General features: G+C 46.7%; 3 protein-coding genes across 4 annotated transcripts; 2 read left to right on the forward strand and 1 right to left on the reverse strand.

Annotated features, from left to right (window-relative positions):
* Nucleotides 1–894: 894 nt before the first annotated feature.
* LOC102452768 (uncharacterized) lies at nt 895–14027 on the reverse strand. Of its 2 annotated transcripts, none has more exons than XM_075924385.2 (2): nt 13829–14027; nt 895–2194 (listed from the first exon to the last, which is right to left on the reverse strand). In XM_075924385.2, the coding sequence occupies exons 1-2, from the start codon at nt 13859–13861 to the stop codon at nt 1622–1624; spliced, it is 606 nt and encodes a 201-aa protein (XP_075780500.2). In that variant the 5' UTR covers nt 13862–14027; the 3' UTR covers nt 895–1621. The 2 variants fall into 2 exon arrangements, with proteins under 2 accessions (XP_075780500.2, XP_025037068.3); XM_025181283.3 differs by lacking the exon at nt 13829–14027 and adding an exon at nt 3134–3184.
* LOC149525519 (uncharacterized) lies at nt 10913–13049 on the forward strand. Its single transcript, XM_089777860.1, has 2 exons — nt 10913–11000; nt 11768–13049. Exon 2 carries the CDS (start codon nt 11789–11791, stop codon nt 12347–12349), a length of 561 nt encoding a protein of 186 aa, XP_089633986.1. The 5' UTR covers nt 10913–11000; nt 11768–11788; the 3' UTR covers nt 12350–13049.
* On the forward strand, nt 10981–27500 carry LOC149525520 (uncharacterized). Its single transcript, XM_089777863.1, has 2 exons — nt 10981–11000; nt 26242–27500. Exon 2 carries the CDS (start codon nt 26263–26265, stop codon nt 26785–26787), a length of 525 nt encoding a protein of 174 aa, XP_089633989.1. The 5' UTR covers nt 10981–11000; nt 26242–26262; the 3' UTR covers nt 26788–27500.
* The last annotated feature ends 474 nt before the right edge of the window (nt 27501–27974 follow it).

The raw sequence follows: 27974 nt of genomic DNA on the forward strand, positions 1-27974 counted from the left end.
TTCTCATGATCCTGTCCAGGTGTGAAAAAGCGGAAGGGACTAAAATCTATTCTTGTGCCAAAATCTGTTTTCCCAGCCCCAGCCCCGCCCCTCCCCCCTGCCTTGCTCCATCCAGCTGCAGCTCACTTTTCCCTTCCAGAATCCTGTCCCTCCCCCTCCCCCTCACTCTCCTAGCCCCGGGCCTGTCTGACCAGGAGGCCTAAACAAGAGAAGGGCCTAAGGCTATAGCCTTATTGGCTTAATAATTACTCCAGCCCTGCCTCGAGGCCTCTCTGTCCACTCTCCTATGGGGCACAGACCTTGTACCCCAAAGAAAGGTGTTTTCTGAATTCCTGGGGGGCTCAATCCTCAGTCTTGTTGTGGTCACTTAGGATGGGGGGAGGTGTTGGACCACTCCAGGTATCTTGCTTCATACTAGAGCAGTGTTTCTTAAACTGTGTTCCGGGGAACACCAGTGTGTTGCGAGGCAGTTGGAGGTGTGCCACAGCAAACAACAGAGTTCAAAATGGCCGCCTTTTTTTTTTAACTCAATTACTTCCCCCCCCCGACCTTTTTTTTTTTGCTCAACAAAAAATCCAATAATCCTTCGTGTTCCTCATTAAAAAAAAAATTGTTTGGTGTTCCTTGGTCTTAAAAAGTTTAAGAAAACTTTTCCCTGAGCCACCGACCTTTGCAGATAGTTCAAAGCAAAGGAAAGACTCTGCTAAATCAGACGGTGCTCAGAGGAACCCCAGCCTGGTGTCCAGGGTCTGCAGAAACCTCTCAGCCACTTCAAGAGCCGGGTGCAGAGCTTCAAAACGTGCAGCTTGACAACTGTCTGCTGCTGCTGGCTCAACAGGGAGGAGTTTCGCCCTGAGCGATTTTCCAGCCGGGAGGGAGGCACAAGAAGAACCACAAGACCCATGTTATGATGCAGCAGAGTTTTTAATGCAAGTGAAATCAGCAGTACACACGGGAAGAAATTCGACAGAGTACAACTACAGAGCTACAACTAATCACCCGCCTGCAAAGGCCACATACCAGACAGGATGTAAATTATGCTATGCTACAGCTGCAGAGGTTGACACAAGAGTCTGCTTTATAGCAGGTCCTTTTTACCCCAGTCAGCAGGATCTGAGACAAAACAAAACACAAGCGTGGGACTGCGCAGCGTCTCCATGGTACATTTGCCGTAGCAAAGGGAAAGAGGAGGTGTTAAAGGTGCATGTGGACAGAAAGGGTAGAACATGATGGGCCTGGTTCTCCCAGACAGCAAAGTCTCTGCCCCCACGTACTGGAACTTACAATGACAATCGGTGTCACTGAGGGGTTTCCTCAGGCCCCCGTTTCCGTCACCCAGCGGGGTCGGTGGGAGCAGCCTGCGTGTCACTCAGAAGGAGCCCACAGGCCAGGAGGAGACTCAGCGCGGGGCTGGCAAAGCAGGAGCAGAAGGAGCCATGAAGCGTGAGGGGAGCAATGCAGCCTGGCTACCAGACCCAGGGGCTGAGCACACACAGCTCCCACTGAGCTCAGCTGGAGCCGGGTTTGCCCAGCACGTCTGAAAGCCAAGCCCCAAAGCTCAGGGGGGAATCTGTATCCGGCCGTTCATTGCCTGGGTCTGCCACAGATGGTCCTGCTGGGTTTAGCAAGGTGCACAGTTTCCACTGCGGTACCTGTGGCACGACACCCCGGAACCGACTACTCCCCCGTAGCCATAAAAGCCTGGGTAGCCGCAGTATCCCCCATTCCCATAATAGCCTGGGTAGCCACAGTATCCCCCATGAGCATAACGTCCTGGGTAGCCCCAGAACCCTCCGTTACCATAAAAGCCTGGGTAGCCGCAGTATCCCCCATAACCGTAACCTGGGTATCCCCCAAAACCGTAACGGCCTCCATAACCATAACCCCCATAACCGAACAACCCTCCGTAACGGCCTCCATAGCCGTACAATCCCCCGTTAGCGAAGGAGCCCCCGTAGCCGGCTCCCACCACAGGTTCTCCTACGGCTGCCACTTCGCTCTGCTGAGGGAAGGTGCTGAGAACTGGTCCGGGGAGGGTCACCGCAACCGGGGAGGGTCTGATCACCACTTCGGAGTCAGGGCACTGCCGAACGCACGGCTCGTTGCAGGTACCAGAGACGGGGCTGGGCCGGGCCACCCCGCATTCTGGATAGCACAGGCTGGAGAAAGCCATCTCGGTGGGATGCAGGTGAACCTGGAACACACAGCAGGGAGCAGAGTGAAGAGAAGGGACAAGTGCTAGTGGAAGAAAGGTCTCAAAGCTGGGTTACAATGAAGGTGTCAAATCCACATCCATTCACACTACGCTGCCCTCCTAAGCAGCCACTTTTAGCATCTCTCAATGACTTTGTTTGGAGAACGCCGACTGGAATAAACGTAACTGTTTCTATGATAAGACACCTGAGAATCTGGGTCATTTTCAGGCATTTCTCAAAGACATCATGGCTGCGTCAGCACAGCTTTTCCTTTGTGGCATTAACGTCTGCATGCAAATCAGCTGAGTCTGGTAACACAATGGGCGGCTTTGGTTTTCCGAGCTTTAGAAGTCAGCAATACTTGCCGGTGAATAAATGGAAACTTTTTGTTTTTCCAAAGAAATCACTAAGGACAACTTCCTCGTTTTGGGAGAACGGACTCAGGTCCCCTGGTTTCTATGGAGAAGCACTGAGAATCCCTCATGGGAGAAGAGGCACGTTGCTTGGTCTGTTTGCTCCGAAAAACGTAGGAATTGCGAGCGTGGATCAAGCCCTTGTCAGCTTAATCCAGTGTCATATCTCCAATAGTGGCCCTTTCTGGAATACCCTTGGAAATCATCCTCTTAATCCAATTCAGGGAAAAATGGTTAAGGATGTTTCTATGTTACTGACAAAATTTAAATACCCTAATTCTATGTCTAGGTTACAGGACGTATGTTTCTCATTTGCCTGTGTTGCTCTTCATGGCCACCCGTTAGCTGGAAATCGTGAATCAAAAAGCACCTGCAAATGTATAGCTGCTCCTGATAATTATGGAGGAACACCGTGATCCCTGATAAAAATCATAGCAAGGACATGGAAGAGTCAGGTCTAAAAGAAAATAGCCCCTCCTGTGGTATCACTAGGGTGAGAAAAAGATTGAGTTGAATTGGGCTTACCTGGTTCACCGAGGAGATGAAGTCCAGAGAAGTGTTGAGAAGAGTGTTGACTGGCGAGCTCTTTTATACCATTCCTAGGACAGCCTGGAGGAGCTGGGATGCTTTGTGGAGGAGTCCTAATTAGTTAACAAAGAAACTTGATTGCCTTTGTAAATCCTCCTTTGGTTGGAGCTGTTTGCCTCAGCGTTGGTGATTATTGGGCTAATCTCAGTCTCCCATGACATGACATGCATATTACATCAGTGTTCTTTCATCTTCTGCTGCATTGTGCTGACTTTATTGGGGCTGCAGTGGGGATGAATGTCAAGGTGATTCTGAAAGGCGTGAATAGCACACCTGGCTGGCATGGAAAGAATGCAGTTAGGTCCTTTCAGTCCGTGCTGGTCATGATTGGTGGCATTGGCCGTTCATCCTACACCTACTAGGAGGAAGGAATCTCTTTTAGAACTCTCATCATCCCCTTTCAACTGAACAGGCTCAAGTCCCTTTGAAACCAATGGGAATCATTCCTGATCCTAGAGCCTGTTTCCTGTTGGGTCTTTAAGTCTTAAATTCACCCTTTGCCAGGGGAATAGTACAGTGCCCGTGAACATAAGAACATCCGTACTGGGTCAGAACAAAGGTCCTTCTAGCCCAGTAGCCTGTCTGCTGACAGTGACCAGCACCAGGTGCCCCAAAGAGGGTGGACCGAAGACAATGATCAAGCGATTTGTCTCCTGCCATCTCTCTCCAGCCTCTAACAAACAGAGGCCAAGGACACCATTTTATCCCCTGGCTAATAGCCTTTTATGGACCTAACCTCCATGAAATTATCTAGCTTCTCTTTAAACTCTATTATAGTCCTAGCCTTCACAGCCTCCTCTGGCGAGGAGTTCCACAGGTTGACTGCACGCTGTGTGAAGAAGAACTTTCTTTTAATAGTTTTAAACCTGCTCCCCATTATTTCCAGTGTCAAGATACTTTTTTTGAAATGAGCCGACTGCACACAGCATTCAAGATGTGGGCCTTTCGTGATGCCCCTTTGCCGACGGGGTGAATCTTACCCCAGGCTGAGTAAAATTTGACCTAACATTGGACCTCCCCTTGAGCTGCCTGGAGTCAATTTCCTCCTGGGTCATTGGGACAGAGGGCAGATAGTGAAAGAAATTTAAAAAGGGGTAAAGAATAAGACAGAGAATATCATATTGGCTCTGTATAAATCCATGGTAGGCCCACATCTTGAATACTGTCTGCAGTTGCCTCATTTCAAAAAAAGTATCTTGACACTGGAAATAATGAAGAACAGAGCAACAAAAAATATTAGTGGTTTGGAATGGCGGCCATCTGAGGAAAGATTAAGAAAACTGGTACTTTTCAGCATAGAAAAGAGAAGACGAAGGGGGAGATAGGAAAGAGGGCTATAAAATTATGACACGTGTGGAGAAAGTAAAGAAGGAAACGTTATTTACTTGCTCCCCTGATACCAGAACTAGGGGGTCACAAATGAAAGTAATAGGGAGCAGGTTTAAAACAAACAGAAGTATTTCTTCAGACTACAGACAGTCCATCTGTGGAACTCCTTGCCAGAGGATATTGTGAAGACCAAAACTTTAACAGGGCTCAAAAAAGAACCATGAAGAATAGGTCCTCCAATGGCTATTAGCCAGGCTGGGAAAGGTGTCCAAAGCCTCTGTCTGCGAAGGGCGACAAAGGAAGAATCCGTTGATGGGTCCCTGTTCTGTTCGTTCCTTGTGGGGCACCTGGCATTGGCCACTGTCGGAAGACAGGATACTTGGCTAGATGGATTTGGGGCCTGACCTAATCTGGCCGTTCTTATGTTCTTATGAAGCAGTGTCCTTTCACAGAAAGGTTTTAAGACTTGGAACCTGTACTCTACCAGAAACCATCTCTCCATCCAGTGATGGATAGGCCACATGCCCCCAGGCAATTTATTCCATTTGAGAACCACGGGATGAATGTAACTTTACAAAGTCATGTTAAGGTTCTAATGTCATGACAACTGTCAGTGGATGATTCCTAGCCTCTGGGGCTGATATTACGGTGTTATGAGACAGTGCAGCTGAGTGAGCCTGGCAGGAAGCCCAGGAGAGATGAAAATGACACATTCTTGGTGAAGGAGATGGCCTATAAAGTCATCATTGGTGTGGAAGAAGTGAATAAGGAAAAGTTATTTACTTATTCCCACAATATAAGAACTAGGGGTCACCCAATGAAATGAATAGGCAGCAGGTTTAAAACAAACCAAAGGAAGTTTTTCTTCGTGCAGTGCACAGTCAACCTGTGGAACTCCTTGCCAGAGGATGTGGTGGAGACTAGGACTTTAACAGGGTTCAAAAAGGAGCTAGGCAGATTCATGGAGGTTAGGTCCATCAATGACTCATAGCCAGGATGGGTAGAAATGGTGTCCCTAGCCTCTGTTTTTCTGGAAATGGATGACAGGGGAGGGATTACGTGACGATTACCAGTTGTGATCCCTCCCTCTGGGGCATCTGGCATTGGCCACTGTGGGCAGACAGGACACTGGGGTAGATGGACTTTTGGTCTAAGCCAGTCTGGCCGTTCTTATGGGCTGTGGGATGGGATTTGACGTAACGACTGACCAGCCACAAAGCCTGTTGTAGAAAACATTCCTACCTGGACCAGAATGGTTTTTACACAAAACTCCGGTCATCTGAAGAAGTGGGCGGTGCCCACGAAGGCTCATGATCCCATTGACATGTTTTGTTCATTTTTAAAATGCAACCAGACCATTGGCTGTTTTTTAAGTTTATCCTGCATGGACTAATTCGGCTCCTCCCTGAGGTTTTTACGTTGTACAAGCTCTCTCCAGCAGTGGCTTCCATATCCCAGGAAGCGGGTTTTGATTTAAACGTCCTCCGCCTCTTTGAAAGTGAAGCGTCCAAGGGAACGAATTCATTTTCCAATTAAAAATCCCTCCACCTAAATGAACAGGGCCGTCCTTCCCCATACACAGAAGGGCCCTCTTAAATTTGGGGTACCACTGGGTCTTAATGTCCACCCACCTGCCTCTTCCTATCCCTTGTTCTGTGGCTTTGCTTTCTCTGGAGAGGATCTAGTGAATTTACAATTGAAAAGCCCCTCAGAGCTATGTGCAGAACATCAAACCTGTGAAAAAGCCGTTCAAGTGGTAATGAAACCATTTATTTAACCGGCATTTGCCATCCCCAGGTCTATCCTGTCAATTTCTGGACTTACCGTGTTAGTCAACAGAACGTGAGTTCAAAATTTGCTTTAAAAACATTTCCTGAGTGTGTTGCTGAAATTTATAAAATCAAACCTCTAAAAAATTCTCCTTCCTCTCTCCCTCGGGCTGCTGTCGGGCACAGACGCACCAGTTTGATAGGACTGCCCAGGGCCCCTACATCTTAACAACGTCCCAGTCAATGAGCCCCTGAAACTAGCTCTGACTCCTGCTGGTCCTAGCGTGCCTTTTGGCTCTGCTGAGGGAAATTATGAAGAATTGGTGACTGGTGACCGCTTCAGAGTCAGGGTCTTGCCTCACGCACGGCTCATTCAAGCTGCTAGTGACCAAACTGGGCCTCACCACTGCACTTGGCGGTTCAACACTCCCATTGCGTGACAATGAAATAGCCCCAAATTGTGTGTCCTTAAATCAGTGTTTCTCAATCAGGGTTCCATGGGACCCTGGGGTTCTGCAGACCATCGTCAGGGGTTCCACGAGAAATCGTGGAATAAATAAATACTTTTTTTTCTTACAATGTAGGGCTTACTTATATATAGAACAGCTCTTTACAAATACATTTTCTGGACAATAATTTAGGAGTAATTGAATTGTGCTCCCCGCTGTCAACTTTTTCTGGCCAAGCAACTATTTTCATAGGTTGGGGTTCCTCGAGATATGAAAAATTATTTTAGGGGTTCCTCCATTGGAAAAAGGTTGGGAATCGCTACCTTAAATCATGACTTGATTAAACAGATGACACAAAAGACCTTGGCCTCCATTTTGTATAAAGTGACTCTATGACTCACTTCAGAGGCGTCTAATCCGAACAACAATCTCTTAATGTTTTAAGGATACAGCCTTTTCTACATGTGAAACACCAGAGAGGGCGTGGGAAGCTATAAAACCTTGTGGCCTGAGGATACTGAAGCATTTGAAGCCGTAACATTAGTCCTACCTATAAATTTGATAGGCCTAGAAAAAGAGGGTCATTGAGGTGAAGGTCACAGGAGGAACAGTTGCAGATAAAGAACTACAACCATCTACTTCTGAGTCTTCCTACCCCAGGCGTGGCTCTCGGTTGATCCCTGTTACGTTGTGTTACAAGAGAAGGCTAGTAAAATGCTTGCATCCTGTTATGGAAGCATTAGCAATAAAAAAGTGTTCGATGCTGTGATTCCCTTTAACTGTGGCTTCTCTGTACCTGAAGTTAATGCTTCTCTAAAGGAATTACAAATGTGGTAGCATTGTAAATATTAATATCAAGTTCAGGCTTAAAACTCTTGTTTTTAAATCATAGCCTCAAATGCAGTGAAGTCATCAAATGCACATTGTGTGCTACTTTTTCTCTGCTTGGAATGGCACCACTTTCGTGGATCACAGGAACACAAAAGTAATGAAGTGTTTGTTGTTTGTGAAGTGAGTTGCAGAGTAGCAGATATCTTCAACATTACCTTCTTTACGCTTGAGGATAATAATGATCCAGAAGAATTAGAATCATAGAGTCATAGAATACTAGGACTGGAAGGGACCTCGAGAGTCATCGAGTCCAGTCCCCTGCCCTCATGGCAGGACCAAATACTGTCTAGACCATCCCTGATAGACATTTATCTAACCTACTCTTAAATATCTCCAGAGATGGGGATTCCACAACCTCCCTGGGCAATTTATCCCAGTGTTTAACTACCCTGACAGTTAGGAACTTTTTCCTAATGTCCAACCTAAACCTCCCTTGCTGCAGTTTAAGCCCATTGCTTCTTGTTCTATCCTCAGAGGCCAAGATGAACAAGTTTTCTCCCTCCTCCGTATGACACCCTTTTAGATACCTGAAAACGGCTCTCATGTCCCCCCTCAATCTTCTCTTTTCTAAACTAAACAAACCCAATTCTTTCAGCCTTCCTTCATAGGTCATGTTCTCTAGACCTTTAATCATTCTTGTTGCTCTTCTTTGGACCCTCTCCAATTTCTCCACATCTTTCTTGAAATGCGGCGCCCAGAAATGGCTACACTACTCCAACTGAGACCTAACCAGCACAGAGTAGAGCGGAAGAATGACTTCTCGTGTCTTGCTCACAACACACCTGTTAATGATTCCCAGAATCATGTTTGCTTTTTTGCAACACCATCACACTGCTGACTAGTATTAAGCTTGTGGTCCACTATAACTCCTAGATCCCTTTCTGAAGAGTACGCATTTGATGGAGTACTGTGTCCAGTTCTGGGTGCCACATTTCAAGAAAGATGTGGAGAAATTGGAAAGGGTACAGAGAAGAGCGACAAGAATGATTAAAGGTCTAGAGAACATGACCTATGAAGGAAGGCTTCATGAACTGGGCTTGTTTAGTTTGGAAAAAAGAAGATTAAGAGGGGACATGATAGCGGTTTTCAAATATCTAAAAGGGTGTCACAAGGAGGAAGGAGAAAATTTGTTCCTCTTGGTTTCTGAGGACAGGACAAGGAGTAATGGGCTTAAAGTGCAGCAGGGGAGGTTTAGATTGGACATTAGGAAAAAATTCCTAACTGTCAGGGTGGTCAAATATTGGAATAAATTGCCAAGGGAGGTGGTGGAATCTCCGTCTCTGGAGATATTTAAGAACAGGTTAGATAGACATCTGTCAGGGATGGTGTAGGTGGAGCTTGGTCCTGCCTTGAGGGCGGGGGGCTGGACTCGATCTCTTGAGGTCCCTTCCAGTCCTATTATTCTATGATTCTATGATGGTCATTTCTGTTGGCTCATTGGGTTAGGGGTATGACCTTTAATTAGGGTGCGCGAAGTTATGGGTTTCAATTCTGGATGAACCTCACCTTTCATGGGGTTCCACAGGGATCCGTTTTGGGACCGGTGCTGTTCAAGATCTTTGTCAATGATTTAGATATTGGCATAGAGAGTACACTTAGAAAATGCGCGGATGATATCAGAATGGTAGAGTTAGGAAGAGCTTTGGAGCATGGGATTATCATTCAAAGTGATCTGGACAAATGGGGAAAATGGTCTGAGGGAAATCATGGAAGGGATCCTCAAGAAATACTTTTTGAAGCACTTGGAAGAGGGGAAAGTGATCAGGAACAGTCAACATGGATTCACTCAGGGCAAGTCATGCCTGAAAACCTGATTGTCTTTTATGAAAAGGTAACTGGCTCTGTGGATATGAGGAAGGCGGTTGACATGACATACCTTGACTTTAGCAAAGCTTTTGATACGGTCACCTCCAGTATTCTTGCCAGCAAGTTAAGGAAGTATGGACTGGATACATGGACTGTAGGTGGATAGAAAGCTGGCTAGACTGTCAAGCTCAATGGATCATGATCAACGGCTCGATGTCTGGCTGGTGGTTGGTATCAAGCAGAGTGACCCAAAGGTCAGTTCTGGGGCTGGTTTTGAGGGGATGATTTACAACTTCAGGAAGTTTCTCAGATGACCTGAGGCTAGGGAGAGAGGTAGGTACGCTGGCGGGTAGGGATTGGGTCCAGAGTGACCTAGACAAATTGCATTGTTGGGCCAATGGAAATCTGATAAGGTTCAACAAGGAAAAGCGCAGAGTTCTGCCCTTGGGACAGAAGAATCCCAAGCATTGGTACAGGTGGGGACCGACTGGCTAAGCGACAGTTCAGCAGAAAATGACCTGGAGATTATAGGAATGAGAAGCTGGATTTAGGTTGACAGACTGCCCTTGTAGCCAAGAATGCTAACGCCATGTTGGTGTGCATTAATAGGAGCATTGCCAGCAGATCTAGGGAAGTGATTATTCCCCTTTATTCCACACTGATGAGGACACATCTGGAGTATTGCATCCAATTCTCCCCCCCCCCATTACAAAAGGGATGTGGATGCATTGGAGGAAGTCAGCAGAGGGCAACAAAAATGAGTAAGGTGCTGGAGCACATGATTTATGCAGAGAGGATGAGGGTTTTGAGCTTATTTACTCTACAGAAGAGAAGAGTGAGGGGGGATTTGGTAAAAAGTCTTCAACTTCCGGAAGGGGGGTTCCAAAGAGGATGGAGAGAGGCTGTTCTCAGTTGTGGCAGGTGGCAGAACAAGGAGCAATCGGCTCAAGTTGCAGTGGGGGAGGTCTAGGTTGGAGATTAGGAAAAACGATTTCCCTCGGAGGGTGGGGAAGCGCTGGGCTGGGTTCCCTAGGGAGGGGGTGGAATCTCCATCCCTAGTGGTGTTTAAGGCCTGGCTGGACCAAGCCCTGGCTGGGATGATTGAGTTGGGGTTGGTCCTGCTTTGGGCAGGGGGTTGGACTCGATGACTCCTCAGGTCTCTTCCAACCCTGGAATTCTAGGATTCAATGAAAGGGCCATACTGGATTCCTTTCATAACTGCCACTTGTGTTTCACCTTGATATTCATTGTCACTGCAGCACCAATAAAGTCAATGAAAGGACACGAGAAATGTACTTGGCCTTTGCAATTTGAAGATGAAAGAAAGCATAAAAGTGCAACGTGTGTGTCCCGCCCGCTGAGGCTGAGATTATCTCAGTAATCACCAACGCTGAAGCAAACGGCTCCAGCCAAAGAAGGACTTACGAAGCAATCACATTTGTTTGGTAAATAATTTGGCCCTCTTCCACAAAGCATCCCATTGTAGGAATGGTATAAAAGAGCTCTCGACGGAGGGCTTTCATAAACACTTCTCTGAACTTCGTCTCCTCAGTGTACCAGGTAAGTCCAATTTTTACTCAGTCTTTCAAACGCTAATCATACCTCAATAGAGGAGATTTTCCTTTAGGACTGAATGATTTTCATCAGGCATCAGGCTGTTCTTCCATAATTATCTTGTGCAGCTTTTTCAGGTGCTTTCGGTTACATGATTTCAAACAGGTGGCCACTCAAAGCAATATATGCATTTGAGAAACATACTTCCTTTTAACTGGATGCAGAATGAGAGTACTGAAACCTTTGTAGTATCTTTAGAAACTCCTTTAACCATTTGTCACTGAACTAGATTAGAAGGATGATTGCCCAGGGAACTCCAGAAAGGGCCGATTCATTGGTCTTCTACGTTATTCTGAAGCAGCTGTTACTTCTCACTATTGAAGACATGAGACTGGATTAAGCTGACCAGGGTTTGAGCCAGTATCGAAATTCCAATGTTCTTCTGAATAAAAGGACCATGAAAGATGCTTCTCCCAACACTGTGTGATCTAGGGTTGGTCCATAGAATTTGGGGGATGTGAACCCATTTTAACCCAGTTAAGGAGCATGTCCTCAGAGATTTGTCTGTTTATTCATCAACATGTGTGAATAGCCATGAGGCATAGAATAAGGAAACAGGAACAAATATATGGCCATTAATATAGGGGATTTGTCCCCTCCTCTTTTCTCTCGAGCACCATGGCTTCCCACAGCAATAGTAACCAAGCTTTGAAATGTTTCTTCCACTGGCACTTGTATCTTCTCTTCACTCTGCTCCCTGCTGTGTGTTCCAGGTTCACCTGCATCCCACCGAGATGGCTTTCTCCAGCCTGTGCTATCCAGAATGCGGGGTGGCCCGGCCCAGCCCTGTCTCTGGTACCTGCAACGAGCCGTGCGTTCGGCAGTGCCCTGACTCCGAAGTGGTGATCAGACCCTCCCCGGTTGTGGTGACCCTCCCCGGACCAGTTCTCAGCACCTTCCCTCAGCAGAGCGAAGTGGCAGCCGTAGGAGAACCTGTGGTGGGAGCCGGCTACGGGGGCTCCTTCGCTAACGGGGGATTGTACGGCTATGGAGGCCGTTACGGAGGGTTGTTCGGTTATGGGGGTTATGGTTATGGAGGCCGTTACGGTTATGGGGGCTTATGGGGCTACCCAGGCTTTTATGGGAATGGGGGATACTGCGGCTACCCAGGCTTTTTTGGTAACGGAGGGTACTGGGGCTATCCAGGACGTTATGCTCACGGGGGATACTGCGGCTACCCAGGCTTTTATGGTAACTGGGGGTACTGTGGTTACCCAGGATATTATGGTGGATTATGCGGTGGATACGGGGGATATGGCCGCAGGTACCTTGGCGGATACTGTGGGCCTTGCTAAACCCAGCAGGACCATCCGTGGCAGACCCAGGCAATGAACGGCCGGATACAGATTCCCCCCTGAGCTTTGGGGCTTGGCTTTCAGACGTGCTGGGCAAACCCGACTCCAGCTGAGCTCAGTGGGAGCTGTGTGTGCTCAGCCCTGGGTCTGGGAGCCAGGCTGCATTGCTCCCCTCACGCTTCATGGCTCCTTCTGCTCCTGCTTTGCCAGCCACACGCTGAGTCTCCTCCTGGCTTGTGGGCTCCTTCTGAGTGACACGCAGGCTGCTCCCACCGACCCCGCTGGGTGACGGAAACAGGGGCCTGAGGAAACACCTCAGTAACACTGATTGTCATTGTAAGTTCCTGTATGTGGGGGAGAAAAGATATATTGCTGTCCAGGAGAAAATCTTGTCTGAAATGTGCCTCTTTGGGGTGGGTGATCAGTTGTAGCCCTTCTTAAACTCTGCAAATACCTTTCTTCCTGTTCTATAGAATTCCTTCCTGTGTGTACTGACAATTCCATGTGCATTAAAAACCCTTCTGCATCATAATATCAGTTTTCTGGTTTTCCTTGTTCCTCCCGCCATCTGGAAAAATCTCTTTGGACAAAATCGCTCCCTGTCGAGCTGCTCACACCAGGAACTTCTCGCATTTCAAATTTTGAAGCCCTGCAGTCTTTGGAGAGTCCAGTCCTTGTGGGCTGCTGTTCCTTCTCGAATCGCCTGTTTTAGCAAAGAGTCTCTCTTCTCCTTTGAACTATATGCAGCTGGAACCCCCTTTTTCCTCCCCGGGTTACTCAGGAGCAGGTCACACTCACAGGTGTGCCTGGGCGCCTGATGGTTTTAACATGCAAGGAGATCCTGAGCACCTCAGTGGTGACGCTGTTTAGCTGGGGATTCTCTATCTACTGCCTCTTGCTGCAGCCTCTTGCTCATAAAGAACATATAATGGCGGTGCCTTCACCTGGCTGGCCCTGTACACAGTTAATGGTATGCCTTGGGAGCCTCCAGGAATAAAATTATTCCAGCAATAATCTGGACCTAACTCCAGGATAACAATTATAAATAATATACATCTAAAATGAACACACCTTTACTTAACAACTTCAAGAAACAGAGTTTAACAGATTCACAGTGAATAAAATCAATTAACAAAGTACACAGAAGTAATAGGAACTTATCTCGCTGGCATTTGCACTGCCACCATCTATCCCACCCCAGAGCGTGCCCCCCTCTGGACTCAGAGTCCCAGACTCTTGCTTGTGTGGGCGGGCTTGAAGATCCGCACCTGGAGTGGAGGTTCTCTGTAGGTTGTGAGTGTGTTAGTTCCAGCTGTGCAGCCAGCTGCCAACTCCCTCTGCCGCTAGAGCAGGCTCCACCAGACGCCAGCCGTTCTGGGTCACTGGGCTGGCCGTTCTGCCTCTCTTTGGACCCAGAGTTAGTCTCTATCTCTGAGGTCTGTCCCAGGCAGCACTTTCCCAAAGAGCCCAGTTACTTACAGCCTCCTTCTGTGTGCTGGTCTGTGTAGCCATTCCCAGCCAGGGGCTCTCCCCTCTAGCGCAGTCAGCTGCCCCAGAAGCAGCCTGCTAGATCCAAGCCCCACAGGCTCACAGTCCCAGGCTGTAGCTGCAACATAACAGCTCCTGGACGGCATAATGCTCCTCCACAGCAGCCTGGCTCCTTTGTCCCAAAATGGAGAATCCCCCAGACTGCCCCTGAGACTCTCTCTCCACATGCCCAGACATGCCCTCTCTTCCTCAAGGGATCATGGGAGTTGTAGTCTCTAGGGCTAGAATGCAGCACATAGTATCTTTCCAGAAAAAGTCAGAGGCACCTTTAGTAAGGGAACTGCACAATGATCAGTGGCTCGGGGAAGCACCTGTTTTGATGCGAGAGGACCTTGTAGCATAGACATCCTAGCTTGTGCCCTATGTGACCACAAACCTACAGGTCGAGCCCCCAGGAATCCTGGGACCAGCCTGGGAGGGATGACGAGGACACTGGAAGGTGGAAGGAGAGACCTTGAGATGGGGGTTGCTCTGTGCCAAGGGAATGTGAGCCAGGACTCAGATCCTGACTCAGATCATGTGACTGAGCAGTATATAAGCCAGGAAGGTTTCCACCGGAGCAGGACCATTCCCTGCTTGCAGAAAGGATACAGCCTACCAAGCAAACCAGTGTTGTGAGTGCTCCCCTGTGCAGTGGGATGCGGTGGGATAGTTTTGATGGATCGCACATCCCAAGGGTCAACGAGAGGAATGTTAAGTATTTAGACTGCTTGGCCTAGGCACTGACTCCTTGGGGGCTGCCCGGCTGGAGCTTCCACAGGGAAATATTACAGGATTCTCCTCACTCGTTGTCTGCCAAGTTCCCCCATCTCCTATACCACCTCTTGCCTGTCAATGCCCCACTGACTAAACACCTCCGCTTCCCTCCCAGCTCCTACTGCCTGCCAAGAGCCATTTTTTCACAGCTTCAGGACACTCTGGGAAGAAGGGAGGGAAGGAGGGAAGGAGCAGGGATGGGGCGTGCTTGGAGGAGGTGTAGAAGAGGCAAGGTGGGGTCTTGGGAAAAGGGGTGGAGCTGGAGTGGTGCCTGGGTGTGTCAGGGACCCCCCTGGCTAGAGGGGAACTTGGCGCCTGTGCTTCTCAAAGCCAGGATGGCCTGTTTTAGTAGAGTGTTTCCCTTCAATGACTTAGTCCGGGTCCACACTGGCAGAAAAAATCGATGCAAGATACGTAATTCCAGCGTAGTTGAAGTTCACATATCTTGCACTGATTTTCTAAGGCAGCCCCATAGCGGGCTCCCATTGACTGCCCTTACTCCTCGCGTTAGCTTGGGCTTGGAGTGAGGAGTTCCAGTGCCAATGGGGGCACCTTCAGCCTTTGATTTAGCTGGCCTTTACTAGACCCACTAAATCGAGCCCAGGAGGAATGATCACCAGAGTGTCGATCCTCCAGCAAGTGGAGACGTGCCATTGGCAGATTTTCATGTTCTGAATATAAGTTGTGTCTTTGATTTCAAGAAGACCAATAACTTGGTTCATTTTAAGCCTCTGGGGGAGTGTGACAGGGTGGACTAGGCCCCGATATCCCTGATGGAGGCCTTTCCACACTCTGCCCAGGAACAGGAGCAGAAGAGAGGTCCTCCAAGCAGAATAGAGTGGCAGCATGTGCTGCAGCCAATCAAGGCGCAGCAGACCCATATAAAAGAAGCTGCTGAGCCAGGGTTTGGCAGTTCCTTCCTGGAGCTCAACCCATGCAGACCAGCAGCACTCTGGACAGCTCCGAGCGGGAGCTGGACTTCAGACGTGGTCAGAACCAGGTCCTGCGGGTGAAGACTAGCCAGTCAGCCAAAAGCAATCCTTGCAGAGCCCTGGACAGTGAGGACTTGACCACAAGGCCCAAGAAAAAGGGCTGGACAGAGCAGCTTCCCGGGGAAGTGGCCCAGGGAACGTGACAGCAACCAACCTCTTTGAGACTCAGTAGGTCACTGCTACTTACAGGGTCCCTGAGCTGGGACCCAGAGGAGTGGGTCCCCCCCCACCCAACTCCCAGAAGCCACAACAGGGGGTAAGAAGAAGCTGGGTCCCTGGCCACATTCCGGACACTTCCTCTCCTGTAGACAGCCAGGTAGAGAGACTACAAGACTCCCCTGGGCCACTGAGGGGTGCTCACACTAGAGGCATAGCCCTTTACAGGGAGTCTTTGTAGGACTGTGATACAAATTTTTGTTAGAAAGAGAAATGAAGCCACCGCATCATGTGGGTACTGCCAGATTCATTCCGGACCAAGTCGGGCAACTTCTTCCTGGTGGTATGAAGAGATTCCTGCCTAGAACGTTCATTCAGTACAAGCATCTCATGGTTCTTCAGGGAACTGAGACTCACTGCCCTCCCTATTACTAGCTCTCTGTGTACCATGGCTTGATATTGCAGGAACTGTAGCCAAAAAGATTCCATTTCCCATTCCCTTTGGCTGTGTCTAGACTGGCCAGTTTTCCTGAAAATCAGCCGCTTTTCCGGAAAAACTTGCCAGCTGTCTACACTGGCCGCTTGAATTTCTGCAAAAGCACTGACTTCCTACTGTAAGAAATCAGTGCTTCTTGTGGAAATACTATGCTGCTCCCGTTCAGGCAAAAGTCCTTTTGCGCAAAAGGGCCAGTGTAGACAGCTCGGATTTGTTTTCCGCAAAAAAGCCCCGATCGTGAAAATGGCGATTGGGGCTTTTTTTGCGCAAAAGAGCATCTAGATTGGTAGGGACGCTTTTCCGCAAAAAGTCCTTTTGCGGCAAAGTGTCCGTGCCAATCTAGACGCTCTTTTCCGAAAATGCTTTTAACAGAAAACTTTTCCGTTAAAAGCATTTCCGGAAAATCATGCCAGTCTAGACGTAGCCTTTTTGTTCAACCTTTTTGTGGCTCTCAGCTCCCAAACGATGAACATGTTCCTCTGATCCGTTTTTGTATTTGACAACATAAAAGTGAAAAATTTCTAGCCCAACTGGCCTCTTTAAAAACAGGCTACAGTTCAGGTAGTGAGGAGAGATGTAGCCACTGGCTATGGGTTTTCGTTCAGAGCAATACAGAAGAATAGTCCATACCCAGGGACCCTTTCTTGGGCCAGAAGAATTTGGGCATTGGTACAGCACACCAGGCCTCTGACTCACATTGGTTTATTCCAGAACCTTCCCACAGTGATTTTAAGAAACCCAACAGAACATAGTTGGTCTGGAATCAACTGCCCATCAAGGAAGTTTTCACTATCCCCTGCCACTTGGATCTATCTCCATTGTTGGACTATACCCTGAAGCCCAGGAGTTTACATCCTTGCCAGACTCAAAGAAATGCTTAAATCCACTTCAGTCTCCATCTGCTCCAGATTGCTACTGGACCTATTCAGTCCATGGCCATGTCTAATGATGTGAGGTGAGAATATTCTCTGGAGAACGAGAACATTCTGAGAATATTCTCCAAAAGATTATTTCCTGATAATTTTTGAGAATTTTCTAATTTTTCATTTCCTCTTGAAATAATATATTGTATTCAACCTTTAGAACACCCTGAATGTTGAAGAGCTTTCTTGATCATTCAAGATAGTTTGAGAACATTATAGAACGTTCCAGAATGTTATGAAACTTTCTAGAACATTCATGAGTCAGGAATTCTGACTGTTATGAAACTTTCTGGAAGCATCACAAAAAGTCTATAAAGAGGCAATAACACATTTATTCTCTTTTGTGAAAGGTGTAATTGTGTTTTCATCCATATGAGAAGAAGAACTAAACCTAAAAGTGATGTGTGGGATTATTTCCTTCATAAAACAGGTAAAGACAAAGTGTTATATGAATGTAAGGACAGCAAGGCTGAATACATCAGAAATGCGACAATTGTTTGAAGACTCCTGCTTACATCAAGGAAAAGGCAACAAAATTCTCAGAGTCCAGAAGCACATCACCTCAACCATCAACATCTATAGAACACTGTGATAGTGCTAGTGAATTTACATCACCACCTTTCACATCTAGTTCAGCCAAGGTGTCTCACTCTATAAGTCTCTTCATGAGGTTGATAGATTTCCACTCCATACGGCTAAATGCAGTGCCTTGCATGGTGTCAAGTATCAGAGGGGTAGCCGTCTTAGTCTGAATCTGCAAAAGCTGACATGCATCTGAAGAAGTGGGTCTTTGCCCACAAAAGCTTATGCTCCTACACTTCAGTTAGTCTATAAGGTGCCACAGGACTCCTCGTCGCTTTTGCAGATTCAGACTAACACGGCGACCCCTCTGATACTTGACTCTATAAGTCGCTACTTTGATTCTATGAATGAAACTGAAAACAAAGTTTTGGATGAATTTTTTACACGAGCTATATTCTCATTGGGATCACCTCTTTCACTGGTTGAAAATTAAGTTTGGATTACTTTCACGCAAAAATTAAGACCATCTTACAAGATGCCATCCAGGTACACACTTTCTAACAAACTTTTGGAAGCTGAATATCAACCTATTGATGCTCTTATAAAAACAAAAATTGCTGAATCCTCTTCTCTTGCACTGCAGTGTGATGCTTGGAGCAACCGAAGAAATGAATCTGTTATAAATATTATTATATCAACACCCTAGCCAGTGTTTTACAAGACAGTGGCAACTGATGTTGAACTCCATACTGCTGAGTATAAGGCATTCCGTATGGAAGAAATAATGACAGAAATAGGCACTGAAAAATTTGGTGCTGTTGTCACTGATAATGCTGCAGCAATGGTGAAATCCTTATCAATGCTTAACGAAAAATACAATCACATTGCTATGTACACTTGTGCTGCTCTCATCAATTTGTTAATTGGTGACATCAGTAACTTAAAATCTGTTCAAGAAACTGAAGCTACCTGTGAAACTATCGTGAAGGAAATTAACAAATCGCAAGTTTTATGAGCTCGTTTTACTGCATTTCTAAAAGAGATAAATCAAACTTGTGCACTTAAATTGCCAGTTAAAACTAGGTGGGGTTCCATTTTATATTGTTTGAAAAGCTTATTGAAATAAAAAACGTCTTAAAATGCCTTGCTGTCCATGAAGATTTACAGACTAAACTGAGCAAACATACCAGGAACTCAATCCTGGATGAAGATGTGTTTTGAGTACGGGTCCAAAAACTGCATGCACTGATAAGTCCTGTTATTAAATGGATTACGCTGCTTGAATCTAACCTGCCAAAAATGAGCAAAGTTCCTGAATGTTTCAGGGAATTAAGTGATCATTTTGATAGGCTACTTCCCGAAAGTCCCTTGTTACTTACCAAACAAGAAAAACAGGATGTGATAAAAAGCTTTGAAAAAAGAAAAGATATGGCTCTAAAAGACATTCACTATGCTGCAAATATTCTAGATCCAAAATTCAAAGGTGAGTGCCTTACTAGAAATGAACAAATACAAGAAACTGAGTTAATTGATAAATTAGTCACAAGAATGTATGGCACTGATCACTCAGCAAAAGTCATTGCAGAGCTTGCAGAGTATCGTCCTAAAGGTTTTTTTTTTTGGAAAATCATATGTAACAAAATCAGCTGTCTCAGTAGATGCAGTAACATGGTGGAAAACTATTTGCTATGGATCAAAATTCAGGAAAGCAGAGATCAACATATTGAATATGCCACCAACAATGGCAGCAACTGAAAGAAGTTTCAACACTTACAGTATCATTCATAATGCAAAAAGAAACAAGTTAACACAAGAAAGGGCAGGCAAGCTGACATTCATAGCCTATAATATAAAGCTTTTTAAAAACCCAAATGATGCTCTGTTGAAATCCCCAAGAGAAAAAATGAAACAGAACCAGAGAAATGAGGAAGAAGAAATTGATGATGCTGAAGAGAAAGAAGAAGAAATCGAAGAAGAGGATACGTATGAGGAAAAAGAAGAGATAGAAATATATGGGTAAGATTCGGAAAGTGCAGATTCTGATTAGACTTGTATTCAATCCAGAAAGTTAAAAATATTTGTATCCTGCTACAAAAGATTTGTAATAAAAGTTCTAGTAATATACACGTCTGTCTTTTTTTCTTTACTTTCCCAAATTTTCATTTTAACAATTGGAAACTTTCATGATTCTTGAAGTTTTATTAAAGAAAGACATTATTATCAATAGTAAAATTCTTTAAAAACTATTGAACAAGTATTTAAGAGAAAATTCTCAAAAATTCTCGCATTCTCAAGAACGTTTTCGAGAATATTCTCTGAAAGTTTATTCCGGAGATTTTAACATCACTAGCCATGTCTACGCTTCGAGATAAGGTCGAAACTATTAAGGTCAATATCTGGTCACCCGATTTTGCAAAGTTGAAGGACCATGTCCCCACCACAATGGGGAAGAATTCAATGTAGTTTGGAGTAGGGCGTCCCCACTCAGGAGATTGTGTTCGACTTCGAGAGTGAGGCACTGAGGGGAGCTATCCCACAGTGCCTGCACCGCTTTGCATTCTGGGTTATGCCTCCAGTGCATGCTGGGACCAAAACCGTGCAGCAGATGGTTCTGGAGTTATGTGATTAGTGTCCCAGAATGCACTCGTCTACTTCCTTCCTCCCTTGCTTGAGGTCAGTGGGAAACAGTCTTTTCACACTTTTTTTTTTTGACCCTGGTCACCCGCGCAGAGACTGCTTGATTTCCAGCCAATAATGCTTTGCATTTCCCTTCCCTTGGCCAACGTTCCTTTGTGCTGCCCAAGGGCAGAGGCTGAGCCAGTGGGCACCAGTGCAGCCTCATGGACTTCAGGGTCACTTTGTGTCTCACACCTCCGGTGGCATTTCATGCTGCCCTGGTTGGGAGAGTGGGGCATAATCCACTTCAAAACTCATTCTGATTCTGGCTGAAAAGCTCTCTGTGGGAGATGGGACTTGCAGGAGGCCCTGAATTGGTGAGAACGGTGATTAAACCCGTCTTTTCCCACACCAACGTGTCCTTTGACAAAGTTTTCCCTCACTCTGTCTGACTTGGGCTTCTGCCTTTCCTTGATTACCTGACGTCTCTCACAAGGCCCAGTTCTCTGGGCTGTTCGTGGGTGGAGATGCAGGACCTCGTGATTCCCGTTGAGTTCCCGGTATGTTGGCTTGGAGTAGCAGAGGGCGGAGGTGCAGAGCATGCAGAGAAAGACGCACTCCCAACCAGGTTTCTCTAACCAGGCGTAGGGAAAGCACCTTCCTTCAGCCTAGAGTTCATAGAACTGTTCCTTCCCCACGGGCTCCGCATCTACCTTAAAGTGTAAAATAGACATAAAAGGAAAATGCAAAGGTGCATTGGACGAAAACCAAACAGGCCCAATTTCGAAGGCCAGGGATCACAAGCCTTCACGAGCACTGGATTGACCGATGTTTTCCAAATGAATCTAAATCTTCAGTGTTAGAACATCTGGTCCCAGTAAAAAGTTATTGCTACTTTAGTTATCCATCTCTCTGGCTGTATACAGCTTGATGAGTGTTTGCGAGGTGCTTTGAAATACTTAGATCAGAAGAAACCTCAAACAATCCACCCTGAAAGTTACAATTAAACCTGTTTCCCACAGCAGTACATGGAGGTACATTCAGGTGAAGGTCAGACAGAGGGTGAATGGCAGAAATAAACACCGGTAATTGGAACTACTCATGCCAAATACTAACCGGTGTCTCCCGAAACCTACTGGATGCTTCCAGATACGCAACTGACCTGAGTGTAACTCTGAGAGAGGCTCATGCTGGAACTTTATTTGTAAATTATGGTTTGGTGATTTGGGGGAGAATTTGGGGTGAAACCTCCTCTGATCTGCGAACAATGATCAGCGCTCGCGTGTCTTGCTGTGCACTTGAACGACCTTCATTTTCATTGATGTCTCAGTGGTAGGGATTTACTCTTGAACAGAACTAAATTGTCTTGTACCAAAATCTTTCCTGCTTTGAAATCACTTTTTAATGTTTTTTAAATTCCTTAATTACATGTGAAGAAGATTGTAATCTACACGCTTGTAATTCCTTTCCATCATTTGTATCCTCATATAAAAGAAAGATAATGTTGAGTGGAGAACCTACCCTGTACCTTCATTCACAATCCTACAAGAATTCATACTAGTGGATTATTCTCTCCTGTTAGGGATCTCTGTTTCTAAGGGTATGGCGACACGGTGGGTTTTTTTTTTTGGAAGAGGCATGCAAATAGCACTCGCATTTGCATACCTTCTTCCATTTTTTTTCCCCCGGAAGAGGCTTTTCCGCCATTTGGCCCCGTCTACATGGGGCCAAATGTCGGAAAACTCCCTCTTTCGAAAGCCCCCTTCTTCCTTGTAAAACAAGGTTTACAGGGGCTTTCAAAAGAGAACACAGTATAGTCGTACCCTAAGGGAAGATAAAGCAGTCCACACAGGGCACTTGGGGTACATCTACACTGCAGGAGAAAAGGCAAATTAAGATAGGCAACTTCAGCTATGTCAATTGACTTCCCTTATGCCTTATGAAATGAGGGTTACAGGAATCAGAGTAAGTCCGCCATCTCAAAATTATTTTGAAATAATGGCTTGCTACATAGATGCGCACTTTGTGATTTTGAAATAACGTCAGTGATTCTGAAATAACACATTTGCCGCTATGACTTAAAAATTAGTTTTGATGCTTGAGGTCCATGTGGATATTTACAGGGCTACCCCGTGTACTCAAGGAAAAGATGAAAATGGACAACCCTGTAATTTTGGTGGAGAAGTATTGTCCTCATTTTAAAGACGGCACAATTCAAACGAATCACAGCATTGACCAGTTTTTATTGCTGATGTTTAGATCCAAGGGTACAAACAGTTTTAACAAGGCTGTATATTGAGACTATTAAGAGATTGTGGTTGGGGTCAGATGCCTCTGCACTGAATCAGAGAGTCACTTTCACCAAAATGGAGGCCAAGGTCTTTCATATCATTCCCTTAATCAGGTCATGATTTAAGGTCGCATAATTTGGGACTATTTCATTGTCATTCAAATGTACAAAAGAATGGCCAGACTGGGTCGGACCAAAGGCCCATCTAACCCAGACCAGCCACCCACCACGCGGCCTCGCTGGCTGGGCAGCACAGCTCCCATGGAGCTGGAACCAGGGCCGTGGTAAGGTTGCCCCAGTAGGCACAGCCTCACGGTGGCCCGGTTCTAGCCGTGGCACGTGGCTGGAGGCGTGGCCTGGCAGTGTGCTGCAGCCCGGCAGGCAGGGGTTCGTGGTCCACCACCGGTCTGCAGACCAGTGGTTGGGACCTGCTGCTTTGAGACACCCTTGGTGTGTGTCTAGACTACAGGGTTTTTCGGAAAAAGTGACCTTTTTTCCAAAAAACTTCACCTGCGTTTAGACTGCAGCTGCGTGCTTTCGAAAGTAAATCGAAAGAACGCGGCAGTTTTTTCCATCACGGTAAACCTCATTTTACGAGGAATAACGTCTTTTTTCGAAAGTGCTCTTGAATGGCACTATTGAATGCAATTGAAAAGGCGCTATTGAAAAGGCACTATTGAATGCAAACTGTGCTTTTTCGAAAGAGTGTCTAGACTCTCTTTTGAAAAAGTGAGCCGCTTTTTCGAAAAAATCCGCTTGTAGTCTAGACACTCTTTCAAAAAAGCCTCTTTCAAAAGAGGCTTGTTGGTGACCTAAGTGGAGGTTATGAGTTAGGTCAATTTTTACTCACCATGGTGTAAAATTCACCTCTGGGCAGAGGACCAGCTCAAAGTGTAACAAAAATGTATATTTTAGTATTGCTTATAAGACTATAAGGGTATGTCTTCACTGCCACCCTAGTTCGAACTAAGGTAGCTAATGTAGGCATTCGAACTTGCAAATGAAGTCCGGGATTTAAATATCCCGGGCTTTATTTGCATGTTCCCGGGCGCTGCCATTTTTAAATGCCCCTTAGTTCGAACTAGCTGCCCGCGGCTACACGCGGCACGGATTAGGTAGTTCGAATTAAAGCTCCTAATTCAAACTACCGTTATTCCTCCTGCCTTGCTCCCTGTGGAATAGTAATAGAAATGTAGCCGTGTTAGTCTGGCCTAGCTGAAACAAGAGACAGGATTATGCAGCACTTTAAAGACAAACAAGATGGTTTATTAGGTGATGAGCTTTCGTGGGCCAGACCCACTTCCTCAGATATATATGGTCATGCCAATTTTCTTCCACTATTTGATCTGAGGAAGTGGGTCTGGCCCACGAAAGCTCATCGCCTAATAAACCTTCTTGTTAGTCTTTAAAGTGCTACATAGTCCTGTCTTTTGCTCCCTGTGAGCATTGAAAATTAAGCTGTACCCCTTGTCTGCATCACAAACTAAATTGCGATAGAAATGTAGCCGTGTTAGTCTGGTGTAGCTGAAACAAAATACAGGACTATGTAGCACTTTAAAGACTAACAAGATGGTTTATTAGATGATGAGCTTTCGTGGGCCAGACCCACTTCCTCAGATCAAATAGTGGAAGAAAATAGTCACAACCATATATACCAAAGGATACAATTCAAACTAAATTGCGTAATTCAATTTTAGTAATTCAAACTAAATTGCGTCTCCAGTAACTATTGATCTTCTCTGATGCTCTACACAATTGTGTGGTGTGAGTGGAGGGTGTGTCAGTGTGACAGCCAGCACAGATGCCCAGGTGATCAAGAAGTGAGAATCTTGAAGATAACCAGGAAACAGCTATTGTGTCTGAGGCTAAATTGAATTAGTAGTATTGACAGAGCCCTGGAGACAGGCAGAGACGGCCGAGAGTGAGAGACGTCTGGGCAGCCTGACAATCCCCATGAAAAGATAACTCTGGACAACACAGATTAAGAGGTGTTAAGGGTGGATGATGGCAGCATGACACTGCAATGCCCATAGACTCCAATGGGAACTGACATGGATAAGAAGGGGAGCTCTGGCCATGGGACTCCGGGTTCGGTCCTGCAAGCCAAGCCTCAGAGGAGTCTTGAGTTCTTCTTGATCGCGATTCAGCTTCTCAGTCAGCAAGGCTGACCAGTAAGACTGACTTGAGCCATGACGGACTGGTCACTATGCACCATCTGCAGGACCTGTGTGTGTGTGTGTGAATGCACATGCTCTTTTCAGTGTGTATTTTCAACAAATGCGGCGAATTGCCTTTTCGCCTAGACGCATGCTTCTTATAAGCATAACAAAGCGCCCATGCTCCACGTTAGTCCCTGCTAAGACCCACTTGCAAACATAAAAATCAGACTAAACTTCTCTATCGGCATCGTACTGCCAAAGAGCGAATTTCAGACCTAGGATCCTGACAAGAAACATCTGGAAGCAACGGGATAATCCTTATGGATTGCAGTGGGATTTGGATACGAGCTGTTAGGGCGAGACTGCTGGGAAATGGCAAGAACCAAACGGGATGATTTTCCTGACACCCAGCTGTGCTACTCACGCCTCTCAGAATCACCTTGACTTTTGTCCTCATTGCGACACCAATAAAGTCAGTGCAAGGACAGGAGAAATGCTGCTGGCCCATACAATTTGAAGATGAAAGGAGGCTGGAGATGCACCGTGCTTGTCACGCCCGCTGAGGCTGAGATTAGCCCAATAATCCCCAACGCTGACATTAGGAGGGCCAGCGAAGGCAATCAAGTTTGTTTGGTAATTAATTAGGACCTCCTCCATAAAGCACCCTAGATCCCTCAGGCTGTCCTAGGAACGGTATAAAAGAGCTCTCGACTCAGGTCTCCTCTAAACTTCATCTCCACGGTGAACCAGGTAAGTCTGATTCGACTCAATCTCTTTCTCACCCCAGAGATGTCGGGGCTAATTTCACTCTGGACTGAATTTCACATGTATTCTATGTGGCTAGTGTCAGGCATTAGGCATAGGCATAGGATGTTCTTCCATAATCATCTTGTGCAGCTAGTAACTTCCAGGTGCTGATGGATTCACGATTTCAAACAAAAGCGGGGACTTCAAGTGGAACATAGGAAATCGGGTGCAGATTTCCTATTATCAGAAAATTGAATTCAGGCTTTTAAATCTTTAGACACACTCTTAAGCAAATTTCAATGAACTGTATTAAGAAGAATTTTTCTCGAGTTAGACCACAGAGGGCAGATTGAAGGGCCTTCCTCTTTACTTTGAAGATGATTACTATGACCCCAGCCATGTTCTCCTTGAGAAATATGTAAAATGGACCTAGAATCGCAGGGGTTCATCAAGAAATAGCTACATTTATCCCAGTCTCTGGACACTGAGAGAGGTTCTACGTGGCAAGGGGACAAAGGAGAAGAAAAAGAAAACAGGACCCAATACACAGCTATGAATATAGGGACAAAGTCCTCTCCTCTTTCTCAGGCCAGTGTGGACCCCACTAGAATAATAACCCAGCTTTGAAGCCCTTTTTCTGTTGTCACGTGTCGTGTCTCTCATTCTGTCCCCTGCTGTGTGTTCCAGGTTTACCTGCATCCCACCGAGATGGCTTTCTCCAGCCTGTGCTATCCAGAATGCGGGGTGGCCCGGCCCAGCCCCGTCTCTGGTACCTGCAACGAGCCGTGCGTTCGGCAGTGCCCTGACTCCGAAGTGGTGATCAGACCCTCCCCAGTTGTGGTGACCCTCCCCGGACCAGTTCTCAGCACCTTCCCTCAGCAGAGCGAAGTGGCAGCCGTAGGAGAACCTGTGGTGGGAGCCGGCTACGGGGGCTCCTTCGCTAACGGGGGATTGTACGGCTATGGAGGCCGTTACGGAGGGTTGTTTGGTTATGGGGGTTATGGTTATGGAGGCCGTTACGGTTATGGGGGCTTATGGGGCTACCCAGGCTTTTATGGTAACGGAGGGTACTGGGGCTACCCAGGACGTTATGCTCACGGGGGATACTGCGGCTACCCAGGCTTTTATGGTAACTGGGGGTACTGTGGTTACCCAGGATATTATGGTGGATTATGCGGTGGATACGGGGGATTTGGCCGCAGGTACCTTGGTGGATACTGTGGGCCTTGCTAAACCCAGCAGGACCATCCGTGGCAGACCCAGGAAATGAACGGCCGGATACAGATTCCCCCCTGAGCTTTGGGGCTTGGCTTTCAGACGTGCTGGGCAAACCCGGCTCCAGCTGAGCTCAGTGGGAGCTGTGTGTGCTCAGCCCCTGGGTCTGGGAGCCAGGCTGCATTGCTCCCCTCACGCTTCATGGCTCCTTCTGCTCCTGCTTTGCCAGCCACGCGCTGAGTCTCCTCCTGGCCTGTGGGCTCCTTCTGAGTGACACGGAGGCTGCTCCCACTGACCCCGCCGGGTGACGGAAACAGGGACCTGAAGAAACACCTCAGTGACACTGATTGTCATTGTAAGTCCCTGTAGGTGGGGGGAAGAGACGTTGTTGTCTAGAAGAACCAGGACCCACATATTCTACCCTTTCCGTTCACATGCACCTTTAGCGCCTCCTCTTTCCTTTTGCTACGGCAGATGTACCATGGTGATGCTGTGCAGTCCCACGCTTGTGTTTAATTTAATCTCAGATCCCACCGAATGGGGTAAAAGAAGGAACTTAAAAGGGTTACAAAGGGAATTTGTGTGTCAACCTCTGCAGCTGCAGCAAAGGAAAATGAACATCTTGTCTGATATGTGTCCCTTGCAGGCGGGTGATGAGCTGTAGCCCTGTAGTTGTGCTCTGTGGAATTTCTTCCTGTGTGTCTTGCCAACTTCATTTGCATTAAAAACTCTGCTGCATCATAACATGGGTCTTGTGGTTCTTCTTGTGCCTCCCTCCTTCTTGAAAAATGCTCTAGACAACGGTCTTCCGCATCATGCCAGCTGCACCAGACACTTCTCAAGTTGCACATTTCGAAGCCCTGCATTGGCAGGAGAGTCCAGCCTATAGAGAAGCGGAGAGCTGTCTTCAGGCCTGGAGTTCCTCCTAGCATTAGCTGCTTTAACAAAGAGTCTTTGCTTTGCTCTGAAGAATCTGCAACGATCAGTGGCTCAGAAAAGTGTCCAATATGAGGCGAGTATCCTGGAATGGTCGGACACCTCCCCTCCGCCATAAGTGACCACAAGAAGACCACAGGTCGAACCCCCCCAGAATCCAAAGAACAGCCTTCTTGGGGATACAAGGGTCTGCCCTACAGGAGATCCTTGAAGGTCAAGGAGGCCTCTGGGTCAAGGGAGTGGGAGCGAGGACTCAGATCCTTTCACTA

The sequence above is a fragment of the Pelodiscus sinensis genome, chromosome 1 (assembly GCF_052426305.1).
Source record: "Pelodiscus sinensis isolate ZL-2025 chromosome 1, ASM5242630v1, whole genome shotgun sequence".
NCBI classification, from domain to species: Eukaryota; Metazoa; Chordata; order Testudines; family Trionychidae; genus Pelodiscus; species Pelodiscus sinensis.